Source organism: Pempheris klunzingeri, chromosome 24 (genome assembly GCF_042242105.1).
Source record: "Pempheris klunzingeri isolate RE-2024b chromosome 24, fPemKlu1.hap1, whole genome shotgun sequence".
NCBI classification, from domain to species: domain Eukaryota; kingdom Metazoa; phylum Chordata; class Actinopteri; order Acropomatiformes; family Pempheridae; genus Pempheris; species Pempheris klunzingeri.
Genome location: NC_092035.1, coordinates 2,590,456 through 2,618,343, shown reverse-complemented (window position 1 = coordinate 2,618,343; position 27,888 = coordinate 2,590,456). Strand labels below are relative to the sequence as shown.

General features: G+C 42.2%; 2 protein-coding genes across 3 annotated transcripts in view; one reads left to right on the top strand and one right to left on the bottom strand.

Moving 5' to 3' along the window:
* The first annotated feature begins 1,377 nt into the window (after nt 1–1,377).
* Nucleotides 1,378–6,345, top strand: orc4 (origin recognition complex, subunit 4). 2 transcript variants are annotated; one of them, XR_011586020.1, is made up of 14 exons: nt 1,378–1,412; nt 2,135–2,208; nt 2,310–2,386; nt 3,161–3,251; nt 3,401–3,476; nt 3,650–3,735; nt 3,814–3,862; nt 3,957–4,108; nt 4,202–4,375; nt 4,484–4,570; nt 4,668–4,776; nt 4,860–4,965; nt 5,390–5,457; nt 5,632–5,663. XR_011586020.1 is itself a non-coding variant. In XM_070855728.1 (14 exons), exons 2-14 carry the CDS (start codon nt 2,152–2,154, stop codon nt 5,812–5,814), a joined length of 1,305 nt encoding a protein of 434 aa, XP_070711829.1. In that variant the 5' UTR covers nt 1,378–1,412; nt 2,135–2,151; the 3' UTR covers nt 5,815–6,345. The 2 variants fall into 2 exon arrangements, 1 of the variants encoding a protein (XP_070711829.1); XM_070855728.1 differs by having other exon boundaries at nt 4,860–4,955; nt 5,632–6,345.
* Nucleotides 6,346–11,042: 4,697 nt separating this feature from the next.
* Nucleotides 11,043–27,888, bottom strand: part of LOC139223551 (activin receptor type-2A-like) — a 38,939-nt gene continuing 22,093 nt past the window's right edge. The window contains exons 5-11 of the mRNA XM_070855489.1: nt 17,921–18,064; nt 17,527–17,670; nt 14,635–14,780; nt 14,405–14,519; nt 13,770–13,908; nt 13,548–13,678; nt 11,043–13,354 (exon numbers count right to left, since the gene is read on the bottom strand). Coding sequence (XP_070711590.1) covers nt 13,163–13,354; nt 13,548–13,678; nt 13,770–13,908; nt 14,405–14,519; nt 14,635–14,780; nt 17,527–17,670; nt 17,921–18,064 — 1,011 coding nt within the window. The 3' untranslated portion in view covers nt 11,043–13,162. The remainder of the gene's footprint in view (nt 13,355–13,547; nt 13,679–13,769; nt 13,909–14,404; nt 14,520–14,634; nt 14,781–17,526; nt 17,671–17,920; nt 18,065–27,888) is intronic.

The window sequence follows — 27,888 nt, the reverse complement described above, 5'->3', positions numbered from 1 at the left end:
CCCGAGGAGACGCTGAATGAATTCAGTGTATGTGTGCTGTAAAAGGAGCGCTTCATGTATTTTTAAGGGCAAACACAGAGCTGAATGTGCGAGCGGAGAGCTGTATTTTAGAGTAATGTGACAGGCTAAATGTGAGCGGAGACCGGGAGACGATTTGCGAGATATCTGGAGCGGTTTATTGTGCTTTTTTTCATCAGTCAACCCAAAGCCACAGGAAGCGTTTAAGTATCTCCAGAGCTTCATCATCATTGTGAATGAGTGCAAGATGTTGTTATGCAGGCAACCCAGCAGCCATTCAGATGAACCATCACTCCTAATTTGATCAGAATCTGAGCAGTGGTGGCAGTTATGGCTTTACAGATAAGGGAAAAAATTCAATTTGTAATTGCATATAATCGCCTCTTTTAAAGCAATCAGTGTGTTTCTGAAAGTCAGAATTAGACAGATGTTTCCTAAAATTACCATTTCTGCTCTATTATGTGCACCAGATATGACTAGACTGTGTTAAGAGGTATGATATGTACATATATACACACATCTAATTCAACAATGAGACCAAATGTATAGTCTTGTTTGTATGATGTTGAACATTTAAACCATAAACAAGAGAAATTTAAATTATTCATATTATATTTTTGCCATTTTTCTATTTATCTATATAATTAACTCTTGAGCTTATTTGTGGATTGATGGAAAAAAGATGTTTTTAAAGACAACTATATTCATAATTCTTTAATTGTCAAAAATTTCATCCACCCACCTCTGATGAAGACTGTGAGGTGGGGCTAAAAGCTCTGGGAAAATAGATTTAAATTGACTTTTGGTTTGTTAAAACTTGGTTTAACATCTCTACTTGTTTAAAGAATGCAAAGTAAGTATATAACTATATAGTTTCAGCTTACAAAAGGCTCTGTAACCTCTTAAAATTAGTAGTTTTTTTTATAAATGATGCTCAAACAAGAGTAAGTAGCACATTTGCTGGGCACTATTTTCAGCAGCGGATGAATCCACATGTGGTGTTTTAGGACTGTATATGGATAAACAGACAATAATAATTAGTTAGATGAATTTATTGTTGGTTTTGGTCTTTAAATTTGATTTGTTGTCAATAAGAAAAATGTAGAATATCTATAGAGAGACAATAATATTAATTTACAGTCAGTGTAGAAATGTGTAAAAACACCTGTTGAACACATATTAAAGGCCCTTTTCTATTATTATCATCATCATTATCATTGTTGATAGACTATTTGTGCTAAGATGTCACGTGCTGTGTACTTTTCTATTCGATTCTACTCTATTCTGAGCCTCAGCCAATCAGCGCCCGAGAATCAGCCAAAGCCGGAAGTCGTCATTGCTGGAGGAGCAGAATTCCCGCGAAGCCTGAGAGAGACTTTCCACCGTGTGTGCAGGTTTGTCTCCGTGTTTTTCTGTCTTTAGGATTTGGTAGATGAACTAACGCTAATGTGACGTAATGTTGGTAACATTACCGCGCGGGTGCAACACGTGCTGCTTTGTCTGCTTCTCTAACTGAAGCGAAACCAAACTGTTTTCTTTAAATGATCACTGATCAATGCTTCTTTACTTGTCTGCAAATATTAGTCCAATCTTGAATACAACATGCGGCTACGTCTGAATTATTAGGCCTCACTTTATAATTCACCATACGTACAACTCACTAAAACTAACGCATGCAGTATTATAAACACGCCCATGTGGTAGTTATTAAAGTGTAAATTGTGTTCAAATAGATGGTTATTGTTGCATTAGCTTTATGCCGAATTGATTGGTGATTAGTCCTCATTTACTTTAAACCTTCTGTAATGTTACAACATTAATGCACACCTGTCACAAAGCGAGATGATTTTGTTTTGACGAATACTGGATTGGAGTTTGGTGTGAAGTCATTCATCAGGGCTCAGGCTGTCTTAGCCACTGAGTTAGTGCATCTAATTCACACACAGCTGCACTTTTGAGAAGTTTTTACATTCATATACATATATAGACATGAGACTATCAACAAAATAGCTGCAGTGGCTGCTTAATGGAGTAAAAACACACTGAAGTAGTTTTCATTTTCTTGGGAAGTTGGAAGTCTTTTAGTCTTTTAACCGATGAACAACATGTTTTGCAGTTTACAGTCACAGCAGCATGAGTAAGAGGAAGATGACGGATGCTCATTTACCAGCTGGAGAATGCATCACACAGGTTTTGCTTATTCTCATACTGTTCATCACAGTTATTCCCATGCACAAGAGCAAGTGTGTTATAGTTTGTATTGTTGCGTGACTGTCTTCATTCCCTTTCAGGTTCAGGAGATTTTAAGGGAGCGGCTTTGCCACCAGCGGCTGCCTGACAAGCCGCAGGGCCTGGAGGCTCAACACAAGTAGGTTGATGTGTAATTAGATCTAAAATGGATTTTTAGAGCTGTAAAAGGGGGAAGAAGCTCATTTCTACCTGCTGAGGAATTAGATCACTGCTGCAACTAACGATTACTTTCTTTATCAATTAACCTGCTGGTTGTTTTCTCAGCTAATTCTTTGGTCAATAAAATGTCACACAATAGTGAAACAAAGAGGGGAAGTACTTAACTGTTACATCAAAGAGAGAAAAGCAGCAAATCCTCACATGTGAGAACTGGAATAAAAGATTTGAAATGATCAAAAAGGCTCCAGATTAGTTTTCTGTCATTGATAAATTGTTTCAGCTGGAGTTTTGATAAAGATTTAGGTGATTTACTGGTTTCAAATGGTTTGGAAATAACATCAAATGACACTAAATCATCTTAATAGAGGGATGAGTTGTGGTTAGAAGGAGCAAGATGATATTACGGTCACACAATCAAAGAAAAGTCCTTGAATTTTTAAATAGAAACGGTAGCAGGATTGTCATCTGCGATAAAGAGACAATCTGGGACTCGGTGTGAGTTTCAGTGACCCAGTTACCTGGCTGACAGCACTGTCCCAGTTAGGAGACTGGAAAAACTCCAGTTCCAAGCCGACTTGAACACAACACGGGCATCCCAGGTGTTGTTGTCTGAGGATTTCATCATCTCCGCTCATCAGATGGGGCTGTTACTGCAGGCACTTTACTCTAAGTGGGGAAAAGCGGGAAGAATGTTGGCATTATGGGTATTGTAGTCAAAACACTGTGCTTTCAGACACCTCCTGGAGCTGCTGAAGCGGACAGCCGTCCATGGGGAGAGTAACTCGGTGCTAATCGTCGGTCCCAGGGGAGCAGGAAAGACAATGGTGAGCCTCTGCAGACGGAGCACATGCTTAAAATGGGCTTATGGGTAAAAAAATGGTTTAGAAGATGATGAATTGCGTCGACGTGTGTTTAAATCCTGGGAGGGCTCTGCTGTCTGAGGCTGTCTGTGTTTGTGCTTCTGTGTCTGCAGCTGCTCAAGTGTGTGTTGAGGGATCTGCTGGAGGAAAGACAAGTGCAGACAGACCTACTACAGGTTCATCTCAATGGTACTCACCCTTCACCAAACCTCTTTTGATTTATTCACAATTTAAGGACGTAGAATAAACACTTAAATGACTTAAATAAACTTCTATGACTTTTATAATGATGATGATTAAAAATGTGAAACAGTGCAGATAATCGTGCAGATGATGACGTATTTCTCGTCTGTTTGCTGAAGGTCTCCTGCAGACTGATGACAGAATAGCGCTCAAAGAAATAACGCGGCAACTCCACCTGGAAAACGTTGTGGGCGACAAAGTGTTTGTAAGTATTTGGAAAGACAGTTCAGTTATAATTGATGCGACAAAACGGCTCTGAAAACCAGGTTCTGTTTCATTTCAGGGAAGTTTTGCAGAGAATCTGGCTTTCTTGTTGGAGGCATTGAAGAGAGGTTAGAATATTCATCAGTGATAATCCAGCGTGTATGTGTGTGTTTTCTATGTGTGTGTGTGTGACACCTGTTTGCTTTCTGGGTTTCACACCAGGTGATCGCAGCAGCAGCCGCCCGGTGCTGTTTGTCCTGGATGAGTTCGACCTGTTCGCTCACCATAAGAACCAGACTCTGCTCTACAACCTGTTTGACGTCTCCCAGTCGGCCCAGGCTCCCGTCGCCGTGGTCGGCATCACCTGCCGGCTGGTGAGCTTCACTCCATTATCCCAACGTGACACTGGTGGCTCCTCCATGTTTTTTAATAGGTGACATTTGTTGTGTTGGTTCACTTCTGTCCAGGATGTTCTGGAGCTGTTGGAGAAACGGGTAAAGTCGCGGTTTTCCCACCGTCAGATCCACCTGCTGAGCAGCCTGACGTTCCCTCAGTACCTGGAGCAGGTCCGAGCTCAGCTCAGCCTGCCGGACGACTTCCCTGACAGCACGTTCGCACAAGAGTGGGACGCCAGCATCAAGGTGAAGCGACGGGAGCGACGTCTGCTCAGTCTAAACATCTCAAATCAGACGGGAGTAAATCAGATCTGAGCCTGATCATTCTTCTTCTTGTTTGTCGTCCTCTTTCAGACTCTGTGTGAGGACAAATCCGTTGAGGAGGTTTTACAGAGACACTTCAGCTCAAGCAAAGACTTCCGTTCGATGCACATGCTGCTGGTACAACACGCCCAACTGTTAAAAGCTCAATGCAAGCTGTTAGTCCTGCATGTAAAATATCAGCTGTGATTGTTTTCTCTGTGTCTTCATTCCCCAGATGTGGTGTCTGAGTCGTGTGTCTGCAGCCAAACCTGCCATCAAACCTGCAGACCTGCTGGAGGCCAGCAGGCTGTGTTTTGGCGACGCCAAAGCTAATATGCTCCATGGTGAAAACACAGAAGAGAAACGCCTCTCATCCGCTCTGTTAAGATCACATGTGCTATATGTGTGTTTTCTGTTCTCCCTCCAGGCCTGTCCATCTTGGAGCTGTGCCTCATCATCGCCATGAAACACCTAAACGACGTCTACGAAGGAGAGCCGTTCAATCTCCAAATGGTTCACAACGGTACGACTGGGTACTTCACCTCTTTGTTTTTTTTTTTTTTGGTTTGACAGAAAACGAAGTGGAGATCAAAAAAACACCCGGAGGAGCTGTGAAAAGCAACACGCGCTGACATTTCAAAGACGGGAGGGAAAAAATATCAACCCTCAGTGACACGGGAGAGCTGTTCAACCTTCAAACGGCTCCGCATGATGACACGAACACTGACTGTGACTTTTTAGTGCTTAGAAACATGCAGCTACAAACTAAAAGCAGGAAAAAGGTGCAGTTTAAAAGGAACCCCAAAGAGCTTAGAAAGGAAGGTACAAATGACAGAAACAACAAAAAGAATCAACAAGGGAGATGAAAGTTTAGCCCTGATGCTAAAAATGCAACAACAAAAGCTGGTGTATAAGATAAGCTGATTCTGCTACGTCTCTGCTGGTTTTTTTTTTTAGAGTTTAAGAAGTTCCTGCAGAGGAAGTCGAACTCCATGTACAACTTTGACCAGCCTGTCATCATGAAGGTCTGTCTAAAGCATCCAGAGGCCTGTGGTGTTTTATGTGCTGTTTCAGAGGCTCTGCAGCCATGATGGGAAGAAAGTTCTCAGATAAATAGTCTGTAATTATATATAAAAATAGTCCAATTTTAAGACGTGACTTTGATTTGTTCCCTGACTCGACCTCTCGTCCGTCCTCAGGCTTTCGAGCACCTGCAGCAGCTGGAGCTGATCCGGCCGGTCGACAGCTCCTCGGCCAAAATCCAGAGGGAGTACCAGCTCATGAGACTCATGCTGGACCACAGTCAGATCATGGAGGCCCTGCAGAAGTACCCACAATGCCCCACTGATGTCAAGCAGTGGGCCATGTCAGCGTTTGGCTAGGACACTGCATGCGTTTGGACGTTTCTGTCGAGGAAAATAACCCAGAAGAAAGAAGTTTTTGAAGTCTGCTGTGCAGAGACTGGACTGGACTGGACTGGAGGAACCAAGGAACAAAGTTAGTTTTTGAAAAGAGGAATAAAATTAAAACCATCTGTAATGTCAGACTGTTGAATGTAGTTCATGTTTCATATGAACCATCACATGTTTTCAGTTTTGTCCGTCTGTACATGATCTATCAAAATAAAAACAAATGCTGGGAGTTGTATTGGTGGCTGGTGTCGGCGCTCCCTCTGCTGAATGCTGCCATCTTGTGGTGAAAGTCTGCAGCCAACATCAGCCTGGACGGGAAGAACAGGCTGAAAGTTTGTGATGCATCTCTGTTTGATCATGACGTGATGGATAACACTGACGTTTGTATTTCTTTACATGAAGTGCCAGAAAAAAAGACAGTACATACTGGACATGCATGCAGGAAACAGGCTCTGGCTCGTCCTCGCTCGCTCCTGCAAAGATGATTCAGTTTCATTCAAAAGCATGCAACAATAAAAATGTTCTGTTACAATAACTTAATTCTCCCTGAGTTGTCCTCACACATGTTTATGGTCTTGCTGAAGGACACCTCCAGCTGAAGGCCGATGACATCTTAAACGCTGGTATTTTTCATTAAAATATTTGCTTTCTAGCACAAAGGGTTTCTGACCTCAACAGAAACCGGATCAAATAAACGTTCATAATATTTCCTGAATGGAGGAGTTCTGCACTAAAACCTGTAGATTACAGAATACTATCCTGTCACATCTAAACATTTCAACAGTTCAAACTCTAGCTGATCTGAATACTTTTTACCCTAAAGGCTGATTTCAACTATTCTTTTATGTTTTATGAAGTTGCTCCATGTGAAATAACTTACCCTACAAGGAAAGCAATCCAACACGTATGAACAAAGCTTCAAATAATAATTACTGGGGCTTAAATGAAGTTCTTTTTCAGGGAACCTGCCAAATAAACGGGCTTCTAACGTCTTCCTGCAGTTGTTGGATAAAGAGGAATGAAGTAAACCGAGTCAGAAAAAGAAAAACATCAGCATTCACAATCTAAAAACACATTTATTTACATCACGTGGATCACTTCAGCTGATAAAAACCATGGCCGGCTAATAGTAGCCGAGAATCGCAGCGCTGATCAGGGATCAATTTTGTCTCCTCTGTGGTAATGAACCCAGGGTTTCTGTATGTTTTTCATGCTATAATACTTTTCAAAAGGGAATTCTCTTTTCTCCAATTCCCCCTTGTCCCTTCACAGAGGTCAGAGGTCAGGTGAGAACCCCTGGAGCTGGTAAACACTCACTGTTGCTCAATAACACCCAGTGGGATGCTGCTGTTGTACTTCTACACATTTTCCAGTTTGAAATTCCAGACCTTAGTTTCTTGTCCGATTTTCACATTTATTTCTCGGTCACATGTATCAGGAGTAAAGAAACAAGACATTTTCATCATTTTAGATTTAGATTTATACAACCCACTGAAGCTTCATGACCAAAGATGATCAGATTTATCGATTTCTTCCAGCCTTGAAAACTAGAAACCCTGTGAGCATCATTACCATCACAGGCTACGTTGGCAGATCCTGGATCAGCGCTGTGACTCGAGTGCCTCGAGAAAATGTGGGGTCAAAAAAATGCTTGTAGTGTTTTTTGTTTTTTTTTTGTAGAAATTTCAGGCCTGGCAACCAGACATATCCTGCTGCCAAGACAGTCCTGGCGGCGAGGCCATTGGAGTTCAATGTTTCCTCTAAAATTCTTACCAACAGTGGGAAAAAGCAGGAGATTGAGATGCTGGAATGAAATACCTGTAGTGGGTGATTGCATTATCACATATGGAGTATTGCAACTGCTCTTAAAGAGCTTTTGGGATTCTTCAAAATTCATCTGCCAGGGGACCCGAGTAGGCTCCTTGGGGAACGCCCTGGTCTGAGCGTTCGCCATTCGTTATCTATTTTCTGCTGAGGGACCCTTAAGTGCTTTCTTGGATGCCTTACAAAGTACTCCAATGAGCCTCTAGCTTTTAGCTTACACAGAAGCTCAACTTAAAGTTACTTTTCGCTTAGTGGAGGACAATTTTTACGCAGCCGGGCCAAACCCCGCTGCCGAGTCAAAACACAAGAAAAGTATAAATGAATGTAGAGGAAACACTGAAGTTCAACACGCACTTATAAAGATTCAGCTCAGAGTATATAGTTGATACAGGTATTTATGTTCTCATGTCTGTACAGATCCTAGACTGCTTAAAATAGTGGGGGGCAACAAGACACAAATGTTTCACTGGTAGTTTATATGCACAGCAATGTGAGGTGCTGGGCTGGAGGAAGTTGAGATAGAAAAAGGTAAAGCCTGCATGCTGAGAAAACCCATTCATACACCTTCAAACGACAATGCTCAGACCGTAGGTTAGACCGTAGGTTTGCTAAGATAGTCAAGACCTGAGGGGAAGCGAAGAGGATTTGCTCATCTGTGATTTGTCTTAACAAACAACAAGACAAATAGGGGCAGGAATTTATTCTGAACTGAAACTCCTCTTAGAGATTGAGGAGCCCATGCATGAGTGTTGTCTTGGAACTGTAGGTGCAGGAGGGCCAGATGCAGACGTTGGTGCTCTTAAGGGTCAAATCCTGCTTGGGAGCTTTACAATTAACGACCACATAATGAACAAAACGTGCCTTCGCTGATCTTTTCTTTCCTGTATGGTCAAGCCTGCTAGTTCATTGCCCTTGGAGCAGGCACCGGTTCACATCTTCAGCAGGTAAAACCTAAAAGGAGGTGTATGAATGGATCTCCGAGTGCGTCGGTTTTACTAGTTTCTACAGTGACAGGGCACAATCACACGAAACCAGCCAAACGCAAAGCCCTCTAAAGTTACACAGGGCCGGGCTCAATCCATCAAAGTACACACAATACTGGAATCCAGGAGTCTGAAGAACATTCATTCTCGGTCGTTTGTCCATAGACTGAATAGAAAGAAGCACGTTACAGTTTATATCTTTTCTTTTTGAATTAATGAAAGTATTTCCTGAATTACAACCAAACACCCACCCGCAAACCCCCCCCCTCCCCAAACAACAACCATAAATCGTGCCAACTCTTACAACTTTAGTCCGAGTTGCACCCGAGCTCTGATCCCCAAAACCTCAGGCCTGTAAATTAAAAAATAAATACAACATATCAATATGCAAGGTCACGGATTTAAAAAAAAAATTAAAATGCTACAAGTTATTTGTGTGTGTGTATATTGAAAGTCACTCCTGCAGCTGATCCTACAGAAGTGTAGGGTAGTTGGCGGCACTGGTTGCATATAACTCGCGAGAACTTAGAAAAGCATAGTACTGAATCCCTGAATGGTATTTGTAGGTTTGGGTCGGTTTCTCAAGCGCAGTTTAGACTCAAGCTGTCGAACACTGAATATGTTTCACCGTCTACCTACAGTACTGGGATGTGGCCGCCAACCAAGCGCTGGCACGTGTTTAGTCTTTTCTTTTTTTGTTTTTGCTGTGGCTGATAGGTTTGTCTAGTCTACCAGCCACTTTGGCAGGTAACCAACCAACGTTTGGAGGCTGTTCTTAAAGTCTACTTGGCTGCTGAAATACTGGTGAGCAAGTTTGAGGACACAAACTTGGGGACAAAAAAGAAGGTCACACACTTTTACCTCCTCTCAGCGTATCGTTTCATTTAACAGGAAGCCTTCTGCTGTTGTTCCATCTTTACAGTACTGTTATGGTAAAATTTTCACAGAATGAGGCAAAACATTTTTTTTTTAAAACTTCTTTTAAGCCTTATTTTGCTTCTGTCGTTCATCTCAAACTCATGGGAAGAAATTTACAAAGAGAAACGATCCTCCAAACTGGAACTAATCCCCAAGAACTTTTTGAAGAACCTGGGAATATAATCTTTTTTTCTACTGGAGGAACCTGGTTACAGTTTTGGTTTGTTTGCCACACTTTCTACCCCAAAGAAATCCCTGCGAGTGAGGTAGTAATTATTGAAGGGCTGCTGGGGTCTGCAGTACTGATCGTCCCTGACTGCTTAAGCTTCATGAGGGCTTTAAACAATGGCTGTTTTTGAATAGTAGTTAATTGAAAAACAGCAGCAGCAAAAGGAAGCGATATTGATTCAAATATCGTACTCGTGCTACAATAAGTAAATAAGACGATGGCTTCAACTTCCTTCAGGTTTACAGTGTTGTTGCAGTAGTCTTATGTGCTGAAATTATATTTCAAACTTGTCATACGTCTACTGTCACTTCCTCCTGATTCACCTGATCTTCGCCGTTTTAAAAGTGTAGCGGGAAAACCAACACAAACACCTTCAAGGAACTTTTTTTTAGTTCTGAACTTCTATTTCTTTGTTACTTGTTGGGAAATAGTCCTTTGTTGGTCAGCTTAAGTGTAAATATTAAGCTGGTTTGTCCCTGTAAAGACAAATGTGCCGTTGTAGAATAGTTGGGGTTTGTATAAGTGCTGAATTATAGACTGAGGATTTACTTTGACTCCCCTGTCCTGAAATAATCACTAATCAATTTCATTTCTTTAGTGTTTTACATTTCCTTTATTAATATTATTATTAATATTATTATTTCCTGAAGCACTGCAGTACTGTTTAGCTTAAAATGTTATAAAGAAAGCATAATCATGTATTGCCCTGAATGTGAAATGGTTTGGTAAAAAGAAGCTTTTTCATGATTTTACGTATTTCCAACCACAAAACTTGACTTAAAAATGCTTGATTTTAAACTGTGTCCTGTGAAACCGGCCCAAAGCTTGAGGAGAGACTGCAGGTCTGCCGGCACCAGTGTTCAATGTCCCTCAGAGGAAATAAAGACTCAAAAAATGTCATTGCTGCAATCACAACAATGACAGATACATCCGTTTTGCCTGACATCTACAAGAGTAACTAATATGGATACGTAGAAATGGCACCAGGATGAAAGAGAGAAAGAGAGATTCCTCGTCTCAACTCGTCTAACTGCAGTTAGCCGTGCGATCGTTTGGTTAGTGTCAGCAGGACATCGAGTTCAGCCCTGCGTGAGGAACATGAAACTACACCCTAAAGGACGTTTCTTTTTTTTTCTTTTTATTTATTTATTTTTTAAATCAACTACTTATTCTGTGTTCAGTCTCTTAACGTGTCCGTCCAGCACCGTCTCCTTACAAAACAGCATCAACACAGGGAAACTAAATCTGAAAATCTAGTTGGACAGAGTCAGAGTTCGAGCTTATTTGGCTTACTTGTCGAGACCGTGCACACATGGGGCAAATAAGTCGTGTGGAGTAATATTTGGGCAACATTTGGCTTAACAAAAGTGGAAACGCTGGCAAACTAACTTGCTCTGAGGTTTAAGGCCAGACCAGATGTTTGGTTCTATAAATACTCACCAACTAACTGAGCAGATTTAGACTCTTTCTGCTCACTTAGGACTAAAATAAACACCTGGACAGCGAAGGGCAAGGTTCAACCAGGTTCTAGAGACAGAAGAAAGCTCACAAAATAACCGTCAGGGATTAGTGTTGAGATTAAATTTAGACTGGACTTAAAGACAGTGGAGACACTGTGTTTGGGCATGACGGCACGGCTAAACCCTTAGAAGTAGAGATGAGGCAGGAGAGAGAGAGAGAGAGAGACAGGAAGCGTAAAGAATCAGCAGAGAGGAGGTATTCCAGTCCGAGACAGGTGAGGATGAGGAGGAAGAGGTGGAGGATGTGAGGAGGTGGTGAGTAGCAAAGATTCCTGAGGTGTATCAAAAGAGAGCAGAAACTCTTGATAGTAATCCAAAAAAGATGTCTGCAATCAAATCAAAAGCAAGCTGGCTCAGCTAAATACAGGTATAACTCCAAAGTAGGGCTGGGTACCCCTGGACTCCTCCTCAGAACTGCACTTCAAATCTGATGCCTCTACCTGTCGGATGATCCATGTTGTTAATCTGAAGAGAATCAGACCGCTCGTGACTGATCTCAAAAAATGATAAGAAGAAGAAAATGCTCGAAGAGTTTGACAATATTGAAGCTTTTTTAAATACCTCTTGATTTGGTGCTGACACCAAACATCCAAGGTATCATTTGTCGGTACCCAGCGCTAATCCAGAGAGATATAAATACATATACTGTATATCCAGATCTCACGGCCAAAATTAGGCTTGTCAGCGATAGATATTATAACACCGTTGACAGTTGACACGGCAAACCAAAACGGAAAAATCACTTTAAACGACAACTTCATCGTGGGGTTATGCGTTTTTTTTCTCCCCCCGTTATCAGAAGAAAATCTCATAGAGAAAAAAAAAAAAACTAAACTAACAAAAAGGAGAAAGTTGTTATTCAGTCAAAAACCAAAGTGGAGCAAAACTAAACGTGAGACTGAGAAAGGGGAGGAAAAAGGGAGAAACACTTGTGTATGGCCATGTATATCGAGGCTTTGCTGACTACATTACCCATGAGTGTCACGGCTGACAGCAGATTGTTTGGATGTCAAGAGCCAAGGTGGTGGAAAGTGTGAGCTATGACTGTGAACAGGGAGAGGGACTAATTTAAACTGTGTCCATCTGAAGTGAGGTATACCTGGTTGAAGGAGGTTTATGGTTTTTATCGTCGTAATGCTTGAAAATGGACCCCCCTCCCCCCTCACCCCTTTAAAATAAGCTTGATTACCAAGTTGTCTGGGTCCATAATACACTATGTACAGCAGCATTACACTATAAACATTCAAAAGCCGTTGCTTATTGGCAGAACGATAGTCGTTTCTTCAAAAAAACGCACACGAGAAAACAGCAAATGTATCCAGAGCCAGGTGCTCGTCTTTTTTTTTCTTTTCGTTTTTTTTTTTTTTTACACTAAAATGCACTGAGAGTTCTGTGAAATTTCTCTGCCAGATCTTCTCTCTCCGTAGAAAACCAGGCAGAACAGGTCACCCTCCTATGCGAGTGTATGTATATAAAAACAATACATGATAAAAGTGTTTGCCCCAGCATGTCAGCGCTTTCCACTCTGTGACGCCATTTGTCGTCGTAGTATCCTTAATCGTTTGCTCGGGATTACAGAGTTTCGACCGATAAAATGTTAAAATCCTCAGGCACACATATCAAAATGAGGTGGATATCAACTGATGTGGTGAGGTGGGCGCAGGGTGTTTCCTGAACGCGAGCGGCGGCCCGCACTTAAAGGAACAACAACAACCAAAAAAGAAAAAAGAAAAATGGGAAGAAAGAAAAAAAAAAAAACAACTCTACGCCAACCAACCAGGGTCGGCTGTTCATCCCCTCGTGTTGATCCGTGTTTCTGCAAGCTCATCCGGTTGATCGGCCAATCATAAGCTGGACTCCTTGGGCGGGACGTCCACATTGGTCACTATGGTGACGAAGGTGATCTCCTCGGGGCCGATGATGGGGGCTTGGCGCTGCATTTGGCTGATGCGCTCCTCGACGCAGCCGGCGGACAGGCGAGCCTCGGCCTCGTGGTCCCAGCAGTCCTCGGTGGTCTCGCAAAGCATGGCCAGACCCTGAGAGGGAGCAGCACATCCACGTTACTGCCTGTCAGAGGTTCAAAAAAAGGTGCAGTACCTTCTAGACGCTCAGAAGAAAAGAACTACATGACAGCTCCAGTCATTCTCCTCAGTGCAACACCGCCTTCACAGAAACATCATCTGGTTATGTGCCTCAAAATCAAACTGAAGTAACAGACTCATCGCTCACCGTGTGTTTCTGCCAGCAGTCTCGCAGGCAGGGCCGCAGTTTCTTATGAACCACGACCTCCTGCATGTCCTCCAGAGATGGATGCTGACCCACCTCCTCCTCAAACGGCAGCATGTACTCGTCCACAGGGCCTGTTAGCACACAACCACACGTCCATAATTAAAACGACTCTGGAGTAACTTGTGCACGAATCAGGCAAAATAAACGGTGCATCAGCCTCACCGTCAGCGGCGGTGCACCGCGCTGCGAGCTCCCAAAGGACGAGGCCGAAGGCGTACATGTCGATACGCAGGAAGGAGTCACGCTGGAAGTTGATGGCGCCCTCCAGGACTTCAGGAGCCATGTAGCGCCGCGTTCCCACCTACAGGTTCAAAGTAAAAGGTCAGCATCAGGACAAAAACATGGACAGAAAATCAAGCACAAGCAGCGTGGGAGAAGAAAGCTGTGACGGGCTGAGACGGCGAGGAATGATGCTTGATATTGAGGCTTGAGTTCAAAAGACCATTCAGAAAATGAAGTTATGTGAATGTGGCTCTTCTAGACTCAGAACTTGGGGTTTACTGAAACACAACAGATGAGATTAAAGTGTGGAGGAACATTTGTGTGAACTGATAAAGCCCCATTACTACACTGTTGGCCCACAGCGCCACCCACAGGCGCTGAGAGGTATTTTCACAAATCAATATTGATAATATGACTCAGTAACATTCCCTACAGTACACAGCACTCTATGGGGTTCCATGGAGTACTAAAACATTTAAAGTGCCGCCATTAGTACCGCGTTCCTAAAAAGGCAGCAAACATGGTGGAGAGGTGGATGAGTGGTTAATATCTTAACCTTTATCTGTAAACCGTACCTGTCCATGTGTGTCTCCTGCTGATTTTCCTGCTTCAAATTTCAGGGCAAGGCCAAAGTCAGCTATGCAGGCAGTCAGGTTAGCCTTCAACAGCACATTCTTACTCTTAATGTCCCTAAAACACAGAAAGAAACATGGAGATTAGCTTCAGGGTAGAAATCCTGCAGCCATTATCAAAGCAGATCAAAATGACCCCAGTGTCTTGACAAACGTTGATAACGCCAGCGTACCTGTGAGCGATGGAAGGCTTGTGCCCGTCCTTGTGTCCCGGGATGTCTTCATGGAGGTAGGACAGGCCGCGGGCTGCAGTCTGAGCGATGTGGCAGAGCTCGTTCCACGACACCACGTTTGCCTTCAGGTAGTCTGTCAGCGAGCCCTGGGGAAACATCGGGAGAGAGAAGTATGTAAGTGTATGTAAAGAGAGAGAGACGAAGAGTTCCCACTGCATTTTCCATAAAGACATTTTCAATAACACTGGTAGGTGTAAAACTGAGCTGTGAAGACAATCGACATGATGAGGACAAACGAGGACCTAAATAATTTTAAACATTTATTAAACACGTATAAATATTTGTTTCCACAGTGAAATCAGCTGCTCAACACATCCAGGAATGTGGGTGACGCCGAGGAAGTGATTCGACAATAATGCTAAATGACTGCAAGAATAAATAATGCTTAATAACAGTATGGTGGTGGCTGCGGCGGGCAACGTTTCCATGGTAACAGCAATATCCCTAATGGATGGAAATTCACTAAAGCTTGTGGGTAGTATTGCATTTCACAAAGGATTAATAAAAGAATGTCTTTTCAGCACGGTTGAAGTCAGCTGAAGTACAAGGAGAGAAACTCAGGGTTGTCTTGATTTTTAAATTCCACGTTGAAACTTTTCCCACAGAGAAGACATCGGACTTCTGGAGCGATGACGGGCGATAAATAAAATTTACAGCCTACTGGGCGTCCTCTTAAAATCACAGTGAAGTTCTTAGGTCACCCCTTTCACCGAGCCAACTTCCTGTGCAGTTTTTGTTCCTGGTGAATAGCAGAGCTGTGATGAATGCTGCTCATTTATCTGCTCATTGTTGTGGAGTCTGATAACTCTTCTTTAATCTCCATCTATCAAGAGAAGCTTTGCTGAACATGCAGGCTCTTTATCAGCAAACATTTAACGTAGATTTTCAGAGCATTTTTGCTCCGTTTCATCACCAGACAGCTGCCAAATAATCTTTTTTAGATACTGATCACATTCTAAACCATGCATTTTTATTAAATATTACAGTAAAATGAAACAGAAATATAATTTGGCTTTGATTTCAGTCCTATGGTTCAAGCTGCATCTGTATCATTCCCTCCCTTTTCAACAGCATCTTTGTTCTTACATAATTTATGTCAATATGATACAAGGTCACTTGTGGTGAGGCCAAAGGCAGATGTAGTTGGCGGAGTGACCACTGGATGGCAGGCAGCTCCAATAGATGTGGAGTAAAAATCAAACCTGATCACTTCAGTTGTCCCATTTTGAGATCAATGCTTTTCGGTGTGTTTATACCTCAGATTTCAAGTGTGAAAATGCAAATGACCAATCACACTGTATCCCTTCGCAAAGACGCCCATTGGAAGCTATTAATCTAGCTTTGTCCAAGATATGAAAAGAGTCAAATACAGGGAGTTTTAGAGAGCCCTGTATTCTTTAAAGCAAGCCACTGCATGCTGAGGATACTGCAAATCTCAACAGATAAAGCTGCTTAGATGCATCAAACATCGAATCATAAATCAGCTGTCAGGGAGACGCTGAACTCTGCAATCACCGTTCCAGCTGTGTTACACAAGCTACGGTTCAGTCCAAACTGAGGGGTTCAACGTTTCGACACCTGCTCTGAGAAACTGGCAGGAAGGAAAAGCTTACTGTTGGCCAGAGTTACCGCTTAAAAAGTAATTACAGTGCATGCTTGACAAGGCACTAAACTGTGATATACTGCTGGTAGAATGACCTTTCCCAAAACTCCTTTAAAGCAAATTCCTTCAGTATTATTTATACTTGGAGAGCTTCTACAAATCAGAGTAGCACTTGCAGAGCTGCTGCAGGGTTAAGTGGCTTACTAAGAGTTGTATTGTTGGGTTAAAGCCTCACTGCCACACCCACAACCTTTAATTTTTCAACCTTTATTCACGCAGAGCTGGGCTTTTTTTTCTTTCAAATTCTTGGTCTGGCTGGGAAATTCAAGCAAGCGAAGCGTACAAGGCTAGAATCACTCTCCACTTTGTCGGTAATGACCCTCAAAACACAGAGGCACTTAGAGCCCTGAATGCTACAAAGACTGTGGTTGAGAGGGTGAGTGAAGCACAACAGGGTTACCAAAACTCAAGTCAACCTTTTGGAAGAACGAGGCTTAAGAACGAGAAAACAAGAAGTGTGTTGTAATCATAGATTTGCTCTTAAGGCACCGTACACAATCAATACAATGTGGAAGTTTCATGCATGTTTTTCCCTCGCTGTCTGTCTTGGAGGTTTTTTAGATGCGTGCACAATCAGCCATTGTAACTCTGGACACAAACAACCTGATGAATCAGAGGATTCAGAGAAAAATCGGAGAATTTGTTTACATGTGCGCTAGTAAACAGGAACTTTGGAACTTGGACTTGTGGCACTACCTTCTTGCTTTGTGAATGCGTTTGGATTTTACAGATAACCTACTGTGCAGCTGTGGAAACGTATTTGGACTGGTTTATTTCAGTCTTCGTCACTAACAGCTTTCCTTTTATCCTCTCACCCCTCTGCATTGTTGCTACAGCCACACTTTCCCTGTCCGATGTCCCTGCGACATGTAAGAACTGTTGATTTAAAGCTTGTTTAGCTTGGGCTCTCAGGTTTAAACCGAGCTCTGAGGTTGATTTCTAATCTTATTTTTTGCCCACAGTGTTTATTAGCTTGTGAAGAGGATGCAGGAGGGCCCTTAAACCTCCCGCACACATAATCGATGTGTGAAAAGCCTTTATCAGCGTTGGTATCCTCAAACTATTAGCCACTGCTTTATCCTCATGTTATGAAACAAAGGCTGAATCAATAAATAAAAGAATACTTTTCACACTTTGCTGGTGGTGCGTGTCCATCCCTGACGACGTACCTTGTCGTGGTAGGCGGTGATGAGCCACAGCTCCAGGTCCAGGTTGTTGTTCCTCTTCTCCACGCCAATAAAGTGGAGGATGTTTTCGTGCTTCATGCCACACACGCTGTACATCTCATACTCGTTCTGCCACGACAGCTTGTCCTGGACGAGCACAGAGAGACAGATACAGGTGTTGTTTCTGTTATCACGACACCCAATTAACAAAAGTATCACATATAGCTTGTAGGAGAAAAGTAAACAGTGTTAGAACTCATTAAATACAACAGAAAGTTTGAAAGAAGTACTTTTTACATGAGTGATCACCTGCAGAACAGAAACAGACTTAACAGATCTAGGAGCTTATCGGACTGCTAAAACATCTTAAACTTAATGGCAGTGTTCATGACAATACCTGGATCGGGAAGATCTTAACAGCAACATAATCATTAAGCAGCTGGGCCTTCCACACACATCCAAAGCGCCCCCTGGCTTTCACTTCGATCAGCTGCAGCGGTTTGTGTCCCAAAACGGGGGACGGGGGTGAGGGACCGGGATCCTGTGGGGAGAAGGGTGAAGAAAAAAAGACAGAGGAGTGTGTTATTCTTTATTCTTTTTTTGCAGGGCATTAAAATAGCACTGGCTTACACTGAAGGTGACCGAGCTTTTGGCTCAGCAACAATGTGCCCGAGGAGCTTAGGCCAGCAGAATCACTATCATCTTCACATCTTAAATCACATCTTACAAATTACATTTATAGACTCTTTCATGCTTTTATGTGATGATGTCCTCCTATATTTGTTTTTTGCCTGCATACTGTTTTTAGCCTCTTTTCTTTATCTTTTTTTACGTTGTGGTGCCACCTTGTTTTTCATACTTTATTTATTTTATGGGTCTGTTGTTTGCTTTATTTGATTGTTAAAGCACTTTGGGAAGCCTGGTGTAGGAAGCACTGCGAGTTTAAGTTCAGTATTATCATTACGGCAAAGTTTTTTGGCAGTGAGGACACAGCATACCAAGCAGGGTTTGGATTAATTCATTTTAAATTCAATTAAACCCCTCAGGGCTGCACTTTCTTGGGTTTACAGAAGCAGGACTGTAACTGGAAGGTTGCCAGTTTGAATCCAATGAACTTCTGAGGGTGGGGAAAGATCTGAAACCGTGATTAACACTGAGCAAGGCACGTAGCAAACACACAAGATTGTAACATGAGTGAATATGACGTGTGGCTGATGGGAATGAATGAATGGTAAATAAACCAGAAACAGTTGGGAGCCTTCGTGTTTAACCCTGGCAGGTCAAACCTCATGCGTGCGCTGTGTGTTCATGCTAATCCCGTATAAACAAAAGTGAAAGCAAGGAAGCCAAGTGCTCCAAATCTAAAGTAGGTTAAACACAGCTGGTGATCGGGATTACGCTGATCACTTTCACATGTGACTTCACAGAGAAGGACAGAGAGCGAACGAGGATAGAGGGACACAGAGAGAGAGACGGGAAGGTTAAAAAGAAGCATGCAATGAGGGAGTCACATTTCCAAGGGGATAAAAGGTAGAGGAGAAAGACTAGCACATGACTGATGGCCTTTGATGGAACCAGATATGCTGCTGCAAAATCTCAACTTCAGTTCCATGACTCTGTATCGCTGCTGTCAGTAAAAAAAAAAAAAAAGAGAAAGCCTTTTCCCCCTGCAACACCGGCAACGTTCATGTTTTTACTTGAACTGAAGGCTTACAAGGCGCTTGATAGGCTGGAGCACGTTTCAAGAGCCCGAGGCCCACAGGATCCACTCAAACACCGTAACAATATATCAAAAGTGCTTGTCAATCCCAGTCTGTTTTTCTAACTTCCCATAAAATGTGCCCTTTTGGGTTACAAGGCTTGCTACCAATGCAAGTGACTGACTTAATGTAATAGATGGAAACAACACTCACACCAGTGACTTCTCTGTGGTTGTGTGAGAAATAACAAAAAGGTACATTTCAGCACACACAGCTTCGCTCTCCTCAATATACTGTCGAGGTTTTGGCACCCAACCTTTCTAAAAGACAAATATTGGCGATATCCACGTCCTCCCTCTCTGAGAAATGAGCTAAAGCTGTGTTTCAGGGCAAAGCCAAAAACTATATAACTGCATGGGTAGTAAAACAGGAAGAGGTGACTTCAGCTTTCACCGCCTGTTCTGACAAGATTATTGTGGCTACAGAAGCAAACTGTACATCATTTAGTGGCATTTATGGGTTTGATTTTTATCGATTTGAAAGCTGATCGTGAACTCTGGCCTTTAGTGAGCACGAAAACAAGAAAGAAATACTTTAATTAAGTCTGACTCTCCTGAGTTCACCACAACTTTACATAAATAATGCTGTTCTTTAAACTGCCGTGAAATTAAATTAGCAGGAAACAGGCAAATTAAACAGACAAGTGAAGCGGATGTTTTGTGGCACCCATGAGGTTGAAATTTGTGGTAAAGACTGAAATTCCTCGACAGCTATTGGATGGGTTGCCATTTAACCTGTGTACACACTCATGCCTCCACCAGAATAAGCTGTAAAAACTTTGGCTCTTTACCTAAAGCCACTATCAAGTCAAAACTTCTATTTACTGTTGGAGACTGAATACCTGCAAATACCTGTAGTTAGTGTTTAGCTTCCAACCATGCAAGATGGTGTCATTGTGATCATGTTAGCATGCTAAAGTTAGCCTTTCAGTTCTGGTTATTATTATTATTATTATATTATTATTATGCTCCTGAAAGAAGAAGTTTTCTCCAGTCCAATGTGTTGCTGAGTGGACGCTGTAATAGTACAGTTACCGTAGTAGCAGCTGCACATGTCTGTTAACAAGCAGCTTTGTAAGAATGAAGGAAAAACAATTTCCTGTTGGTTTTTTCGGGTTGAAATATGGAGCAGGGTGTCTGTGTCTTTCACTAGCAGCCAGGCAGTGGAAGGGGGAACGGAGGATTGGAGTGGGAACTGGTGTGTTTACTTAAAGCCTTTTCCCTCTAACACAGAGCTGTGAGACAGACCTGCTGTCTCTGCGCACTGCTTTCACACCGAATGCCAGCCAAACGACGGGGAAAATTACCCATGATGGTGCCGAGGTTGGATTACACAGCGGCCCAAACGGTCCCAAGTTGGCACCTTGAAAACATCTTTAAGAACACATTGTACTAGTAATGAATCTATACTTTCACAGGAATGTTTCTTTACATCTGTTTCAATGTTGTTTTGTATACATGAGAATGTAAGCTGTGGAACTTTCCATAGGGAGGAAAGAAGAGGGCGAGTTTAATTAAAAATGTGTTGGTGACCTGGATTTTTCCTAATTTTTCTGTCTTGATATCATGTTTCAACTACCATTCAGGTAGTTACCCATCAACATAGCATCCTCACAGCAAACAAGTTAGTGCAGGGCTCTTTTCTTTGTGTCTGCATTGTTCCTGGAAACGCCTGTCTGTCTTCCGGGCTTCGGCCTGACGAGACGGCCCGGCCCGGCCCGGCCCGGCCTCCCCCGGGAGTCACCGGATCCCTTGTCCGATCGCAGGGCGCCGTGGCCTCAAACCGGGGCGCATTACACTTAGTCAGCAGACCACAGGAAACAGGAAAACAAAATCTGCTGCTTCACGCCGTTCTTCCCAACCCTCAACCATCTCCCATGGCCTAATCGGGTTACACCTTCATCTATTACATCAGACTGGGTCCGTTAGGCCTGGTTTGGCTTGTCCTGGGTTTCGGTGCTTAGAAGTATAGGTGGACACAACAGAGGTAAAATGCTAGGTTTGATGTTTTAGATGTAAATATACAATGGGCCGTTATTCTGAACTTCATATCTTAAGGTCACACAAAACTTGAGCTCATATGAAAAACAAAAGGTTGTTGACATGCCCTTAAAAAGAGCTAACGTAAAGGCCTGGACTGACAATAAGCAGAGGGTCTAAAGCCTCTGAGAGAGTCGGAGCTTTATATATTGAGCTACCTGCTCCTTTTTACATGGAAATGTTCAGTGATGTCTGCAGCCGTACTTCTACTCCAGTGTGATAAATCTCGAGCCAAAGTACATTTGCAAAGGCTTACGCTCCTCTTGTACTTAAGTAATTTACACTCTCTGACTTGAAAAATGTTCCAGGTAAGTAGCAATTCTCCTACTTATGCAAAATGTATCTGTGCTCCTCCTCAGCCTGTTATTAAGATGGAAAATCATGCTGCAGTTTCAGTTTCAAACACTTGTGCTCTGTCTCTCTGCATGAGAAACACGGTGAGCCACAGGTCTGGCAGATACAATTCTGGAAACTAGGTCACATCACACACAATATGTTACATAAACATTACAGGTGGACATTCATACAAAAAAAGGGGGCTGCATTCGGAGCCATATTGGCTACTATCCACCATGCACAATACATTTTCAGCAGGGAACACAAAAGAAATCCATCCATGCAGTAAACCCAGGCAGAAACAAAAACAACAAAAAAAAAACAACGGACAAAAATGTGTTGCAAACCGAGTGAACAAGACGCTGTTGAAAAAAAGCAAAGAGCAGAACAAAATGGTGGTCTGGGATTGAGGTGGAGAATTCATACCAAGCTCTGAACCCAAAAAAAAAGGGGGGAAGGGGAACTAATAGTGTTTCAACTTCAATTGAACTGCTCTTACCTCCACCATAATGTGAAAGGCGTGCTTGTTGAAAAGGAACATAAGAAGCAAACAGAGAAATTATTGTCTGTCAGTTAGTGGATGAAATAGAGGCAGGTAGGAGATGATGGGTCGTCGCTGAACAACCTTTTGTTCCCTCCTGAGCTCCAGACCAGGACAGTGAGAGCTACAGTTTGGGACACATGAAGGGCCACAGGTCTGTCTGTGCTGGTTGTAATCCCACATGAATCATGGACGGCGTTAACAGGCATGACACCAGAGGAAAAGATGGTACATTTTAAAGAACTTAGATGGTGCTCTCAAGCAGAGCAACTGAAAATGGATTGATTGTGTAAGAGGATCAAAAGAAAATGTGCCTAGATCACGTTGAAACCAAACAAACATGAATGCAAAGAGTAACAGCATCCTGATGACAGATGCATCAAACTGCTCAGAAACGTGGGGTTAAGAAAGTGAATGAAAGCCCTTCAGCTGAGGAGCTTAAGGCATAACAAAGTAAATATGTCTTTCTCAAAGGCCTCTAATGTTTTGCCTTTATTTGCTAATGCTGATAACATACCCCAGTTTCTGTACCAACACCAAAGCATGACATTTTTGAACACCTTACTAGGAGAAATATAAAAATCCTTTTACACAGAACAGAAGATGCAGCACGCTCAAATTTTAAAACTCTAAAACACTTATCTAATTTTTGACTTTGACACACAGCCAAATGGATGACAAATGTTAGGTGAAGGAAGCAAATGAAAGGCCATCACTGGGGAAATAAAACCCCAAACAGAAAAAGTAGGTCTTTCCTAAGCTGCTCTGTGATGTACACATTTCAATGGACGCTCACACAGCAACACGTGCAAACCAGCTGCAGTTGCCCAGCAAATGAAGAAAAAGAGGTGGTGAAACAACAATAAAGTCAAAATCACAGCTGCTTTAACTAAATCTATGGTGTCATGTAATTTTAATTTGTTTAATATGTGGCAAAATAATTTTGGAGCAATTAAAGCGCTGAAAAAGGCAGAGATTAGGGGGGCATGTTTGGAGTCCACTGGCCTTTTAGGAGTTCTTTGGGAGTCTGCACCCAGACAAACAAGATGTAAGTAGCTCCATAATAAAGCAATTGATGAGATTTTGGTCAGAATCAATCTGTGAGATGGATAGAGATAAGAAAATGGGGTCCAGGTCGAAAAACAGCCAGACTTATGTTTAAGTGCTCCAGGCCTCTCCGTGTGAAAGCGGTGGGTCTGTGTACTCAGACAGAATCAATTCCAGTTTGCCTCCACTTCGCACTGTGGTGTGAATAATGGAGGCTTGGTGGCAAATATGCCGTCCATGATGGACCACGATTAGAGCATAATGACAGTGTGCAATAGTTACTCTGCCGCATATCATTTTTCTGCATTTCACACCGGATTTAATCTTTTTAAAGGGACACTACGTCTATATGGTGCGTGTGTTCAAAAATCAAATGTGATAAATCCACCTTCTTCTTTGTGAACTCCACCCAACACTCCCCCACCTCAAGTCTGACCCAATGTAGCAGTGACAACTATATGTGAAAGTACAGCAGGGGCGCTTTTCACTCTGTTGCTTCTTTTCTTTCTTTCTTCAGTGCCTTGCATCATAAAGTTTAAGGGCTGTGATAATGAATCCTTAATGATCAATAAGAAGGAACAATTACTTCTGCGTCATGAAGACTGCATGTTTCATTACGTTATAAAAGAAAACAATGGCAGAGACTTTAAACACCTTCTCTGCAGAGAAACCTGTCACCAAACTCAATGTAGAAAATGTGCACAAATTGCAGAATTGCTGTTTAAATTCCACAAGTCAGTGCTTATGCGTATGATCCTATTTCCAATTTCTATTTTGTGCAACAGTAGCTTCAGGTGCTGGATTATAAACATGAAAAACAACTGGTATAAAGAGGTGCACCGCCATAGGAACACTAAAAAGTAAACACACAAGCTCAGGAAATTCAGAAATGAGCATTGTGGGTATGTTATGTCTTCGTCTGAGGCTCTGTTCACACTGCAGCTGCTCGTTTATGACATAATCACATTGCTACTCATTTTAATTACAGATTTAGATTAAATGTGTGCAGTGTGATCCAGCGCTCTGCCCATTTCAAAAGATGCAGCATTGTAGTTGGCACATGGATGTTAGGAGCGGGGACAGAAATGGTCTGCTGCAACCAACACCTATGATGAACATGTATAATGACTTCCCATACACACTGGGCGCTTTATACCCAACTAGCAACAGGTGGGGGCAATTTGTTCTTATCATATTAAAAATACATGACCAAGTACAATGTATTATGCTTGTGTGAATGCACCATAGCACAGGAACAAGCATGATAAAGCATAAATGGTCCACCTGGAGGACTAAATATGTGAAATAACTTCTGATTTTGAACTCAAACTGAGCGGCTGAAAGTCGATATGAAGCACAATGACAGATTATTTCCATGCAACTGATGTTCTCATTTCAAAATACACACAAATGGTTCAAATTTCATCTGACAAAGTGTTTTAATGCGGTGAATTGCTAAAAACCTGTCCGCAATTCGTTAAGTGCTTGCATAGGGAGTGACTTAAAGGAAAAGTTCGGCATTTTCTTGCCAATAATTGAATGAGAAGATCGATACCACTCTCATGCTAGTGTGTGTGTGTGTACGTGTGGGATTAACTTTGCTTTCATGCAACGAGTCACTTTTAGCAGCAGGCAGATATTATATATTTAAGCCAGCATTTCTGAACTCCATAATGTTTTGAGACAGAGACACAGGTTTTGTTATTTTGGCTCCTGCACACCACCTGGGCTGGTTTTTTTTTTTACATGTGTTGGCAAAATCTAATCTGGTCTTCCTACTCTTGAGGCTGATCAATGGTTTGCACCTTGTTGTGGACCCTCTATATTTGCTCTTCTCTTTATTATAGACTTGGGTCATGATATGTTCTTCACTTATCTGGATGTTGTGGAGACGTTTTTCCTTACCATGGCAGTTTTGTTTCTTACTAAGAATGTAGAAAACTGTTGGTTTTGTCACTCTTAATGTTCCTGCTCTCTCTCTCTGGTGCATCTTTTTGTTTTTGCAGCCCAAGGATGGCCTGTTTCACTGGCACTGAGAGCTTCCACAGCAACAACCTCTAAATACAAACGCCACACTTGGAATCAACTCAAGACCTTTTAGCTGCTTCATTGGTCGGGAAATAACATAGGAATAGCCCACACCTGTCCATTAAAACAGCTTGTGAGTCAAGTCTCAAATTTCTTTTGGTCCCTTGAAAAACAGAGGGCTGTACTTCCATAACTCTTCCTACAATGTGGATGTGCCTCCACTTTAAGCTCAGATTAACGGCATAAGTGTAACTTGAATATGAATATCTAAAGAGCTAAAAGAACAAGTGGAGGTAACTATTGCACGGCCTAGCTCAGTAACCTGTGGTGGAGCAGGCAGGGTTTACACTGTGTTTTCACTCTCAGCGGCGTAAGAATTGCTCGAAGCCGTCCTTCATGACTTTGCGAGAGTGAGCTGTTTGAGTGATTGTCGCAGTCACCTCTGTTTTTTTTTGTTTTTTTTAACACAGCCTGTGGTGCAACACAAAACACGTTCTTCAACAACAACTAAAAAAACAAAAAAAAAAACCCATACAGATAAATCCCTCCACACTGCCCTCCTGCTGCACATCCATCTCGCTGCTCTCGATTGGCTTTCTCCATCATCTAAATTAAAATACCCTGCTGTAATCAATTACAAAAAGCCACAGACCAAGAACGACCTAATGTGTATCAGATAGTGATCGCAAATATGTTGTTTAAGCCTCCTTCAAGTAGCAGGCGGGTGGGGCTTACTGCATCATCTCCTTCTAGAAAAACATATGAGCTGACTTTCAAACACATTCCTGTACGAGTGACCTCCTTTCCTACTCTTGTCCTTGTTCACCTACTCATTCATGCACTAATACACTTCTGCACACACACGATTATACACATCCGGCATGACTTCATTTGTTCCATTCTGGCTATTTTATTTCATTTTCTTCCCCTTGTGATTTTATGAATATTTTAGCTGTTGGTTTTTTCCACGGTGTCATCATTAGTTATCTGATCCACTCGTCTTTGGTCATGATCTTGTTTTGCTTTATGTTGTTTGTTTATTCATTTATCTGTTCCCAGGTAAGATGTTTCATAAGCCTCTTAGCACTGTTGTTTTTTTTCCAGGCTATATCAGCATTTGTTTCCTGATTATATTGTGTCCCTGTCTTTTTATCTCTTCCCTGCTATGCTTTAGTGCTGTGCAAATACAATAACTAAGTTGAGAGAATTGCATGTCTCTCTTCACTCCCTCCCCCGCATTCCCCACCCACCCACCACCACCATCCTCTGAGGCAGAGCTGCAAGCATCTCTGTGTTTAGTTTTGTTTGCCTATATAAAGCCTCATCAATAATGCAGAGGCCCCTGACTCCTCTTCCATACGATGGAAGCTCTGCATGGGTTTTCTTTTTCCCCTGCTGCTGAGCAGCAGAGAATAAAGCTCTGCTGCTGTCGGGGTAAAACTGCCCCAGAATCATAAAAAACTAAATTAATCAGGCATTTAGAAAAACAGCCCGATTCTCAGTCCAACAAGATCAGAGATATGAACGTTTCCAAGGGTTTGCAAAAGGTGAGTAAACAGGCCGATTCAAGTGAGGACATGAAGATGATCAGAAGTGCAGATAGGAGATTTTTCCAACAAAGCATGATGATGACAAACATGGCAGAAGAGGAAAGGAAAGAATGTAAAGTAGCAATGAAAGGTGAAGCAGTACACAACCAGATGTGGGTCAAAAAGCCAATCATTATTTTTTTGCTAGAACAGCACTTAATAAAATTGAAAGCTTTAAGAATTTCAAAGATTGAATTGGACACTTTTGTATGACTAAAAGCCTATTTGAAAAAATATGAACCATCCAAAGTACAGTCATCTCCTCAGATGCCAGTCTGGTGCATGAAAAGCAAGAAGTGTTTGCTCAGAAAGACACTTGTGGAAAAAGAAAACAGACAGAACCACGCGTATTCTTCTATACAACTTTGAAAGAAGAGAGTGAAAAAGCAATTATCCCAGTGTAAACTCTCCGCACAGTGTGTCTGTACTGGCTGACTGTAGCTCTGTCCCTCTGCTGCATGGGGCAGGAAAGGCCAAGGCTGTTTCAGCCCACTGCGAAACTAGATCACTGGTGAAGTTGAAGGTTGGCTAAATAGAGAAGGCAGAGCACAGTAATTTCACTGTGTCATGCTGCAAACTTCAAACAATACAACAATAATCTGTTTTTATTCCAGGAGTAACTAATGAGCAGTAAACTTATGTGGAAAATAAACCAACCAGAGCTAAATTACACATTTTCTGCAGGAAATGCTTTGTGATTTTGAGTCTGTGCATCCTGTATTTTACATCTTGGTGATTCCTACATTATTTCCAAGCTTTTTTGCGTTTGTACTGACAGTACGTGTTTCCAGGAAAGAAATCATTTGCCACGTGGGAACTGATGCGTTTTACATTTCCCCTTTGTTTGCAATTAACAGATGAAGTGGCACGCAATGGCCCCCATGGCTGAACAGACAAAAAAAGAACTCTAACTGCATCAACAGCAACTTTGAAGAAAGAGGACACCACAGTCCCTGCCACACTGTTTGATTGACAGGTGACCTCTGGAAACTACTGTGTACTACAGTGATGAGCGTTGTGGACCA

Bases quoted from the DNA above. Each gene is read 5' to 3' on its own strand.
- orc4 (XM_070855728.1), top strand. From the start codon at position 2,152: ATGAGTAAGAGGAAGATGACGGATGCTCATTTACCAGCTGGAGAATGC. The intron at 4,571-4,667 runs GTACAACACGCC...TTCATTCCCCAG, and splicing joins GTTCGATGCACATGCTGCTG to ATGTGGTGTCTGAGTCGTGT. The intron at 4,956-5,389 runs GTACGACTGGGT...TTTTTTTTTTAG, and splicing joins TCTCCAAATGGTTCACAACG to AGTTTAAGAAGTTCCTGCAG.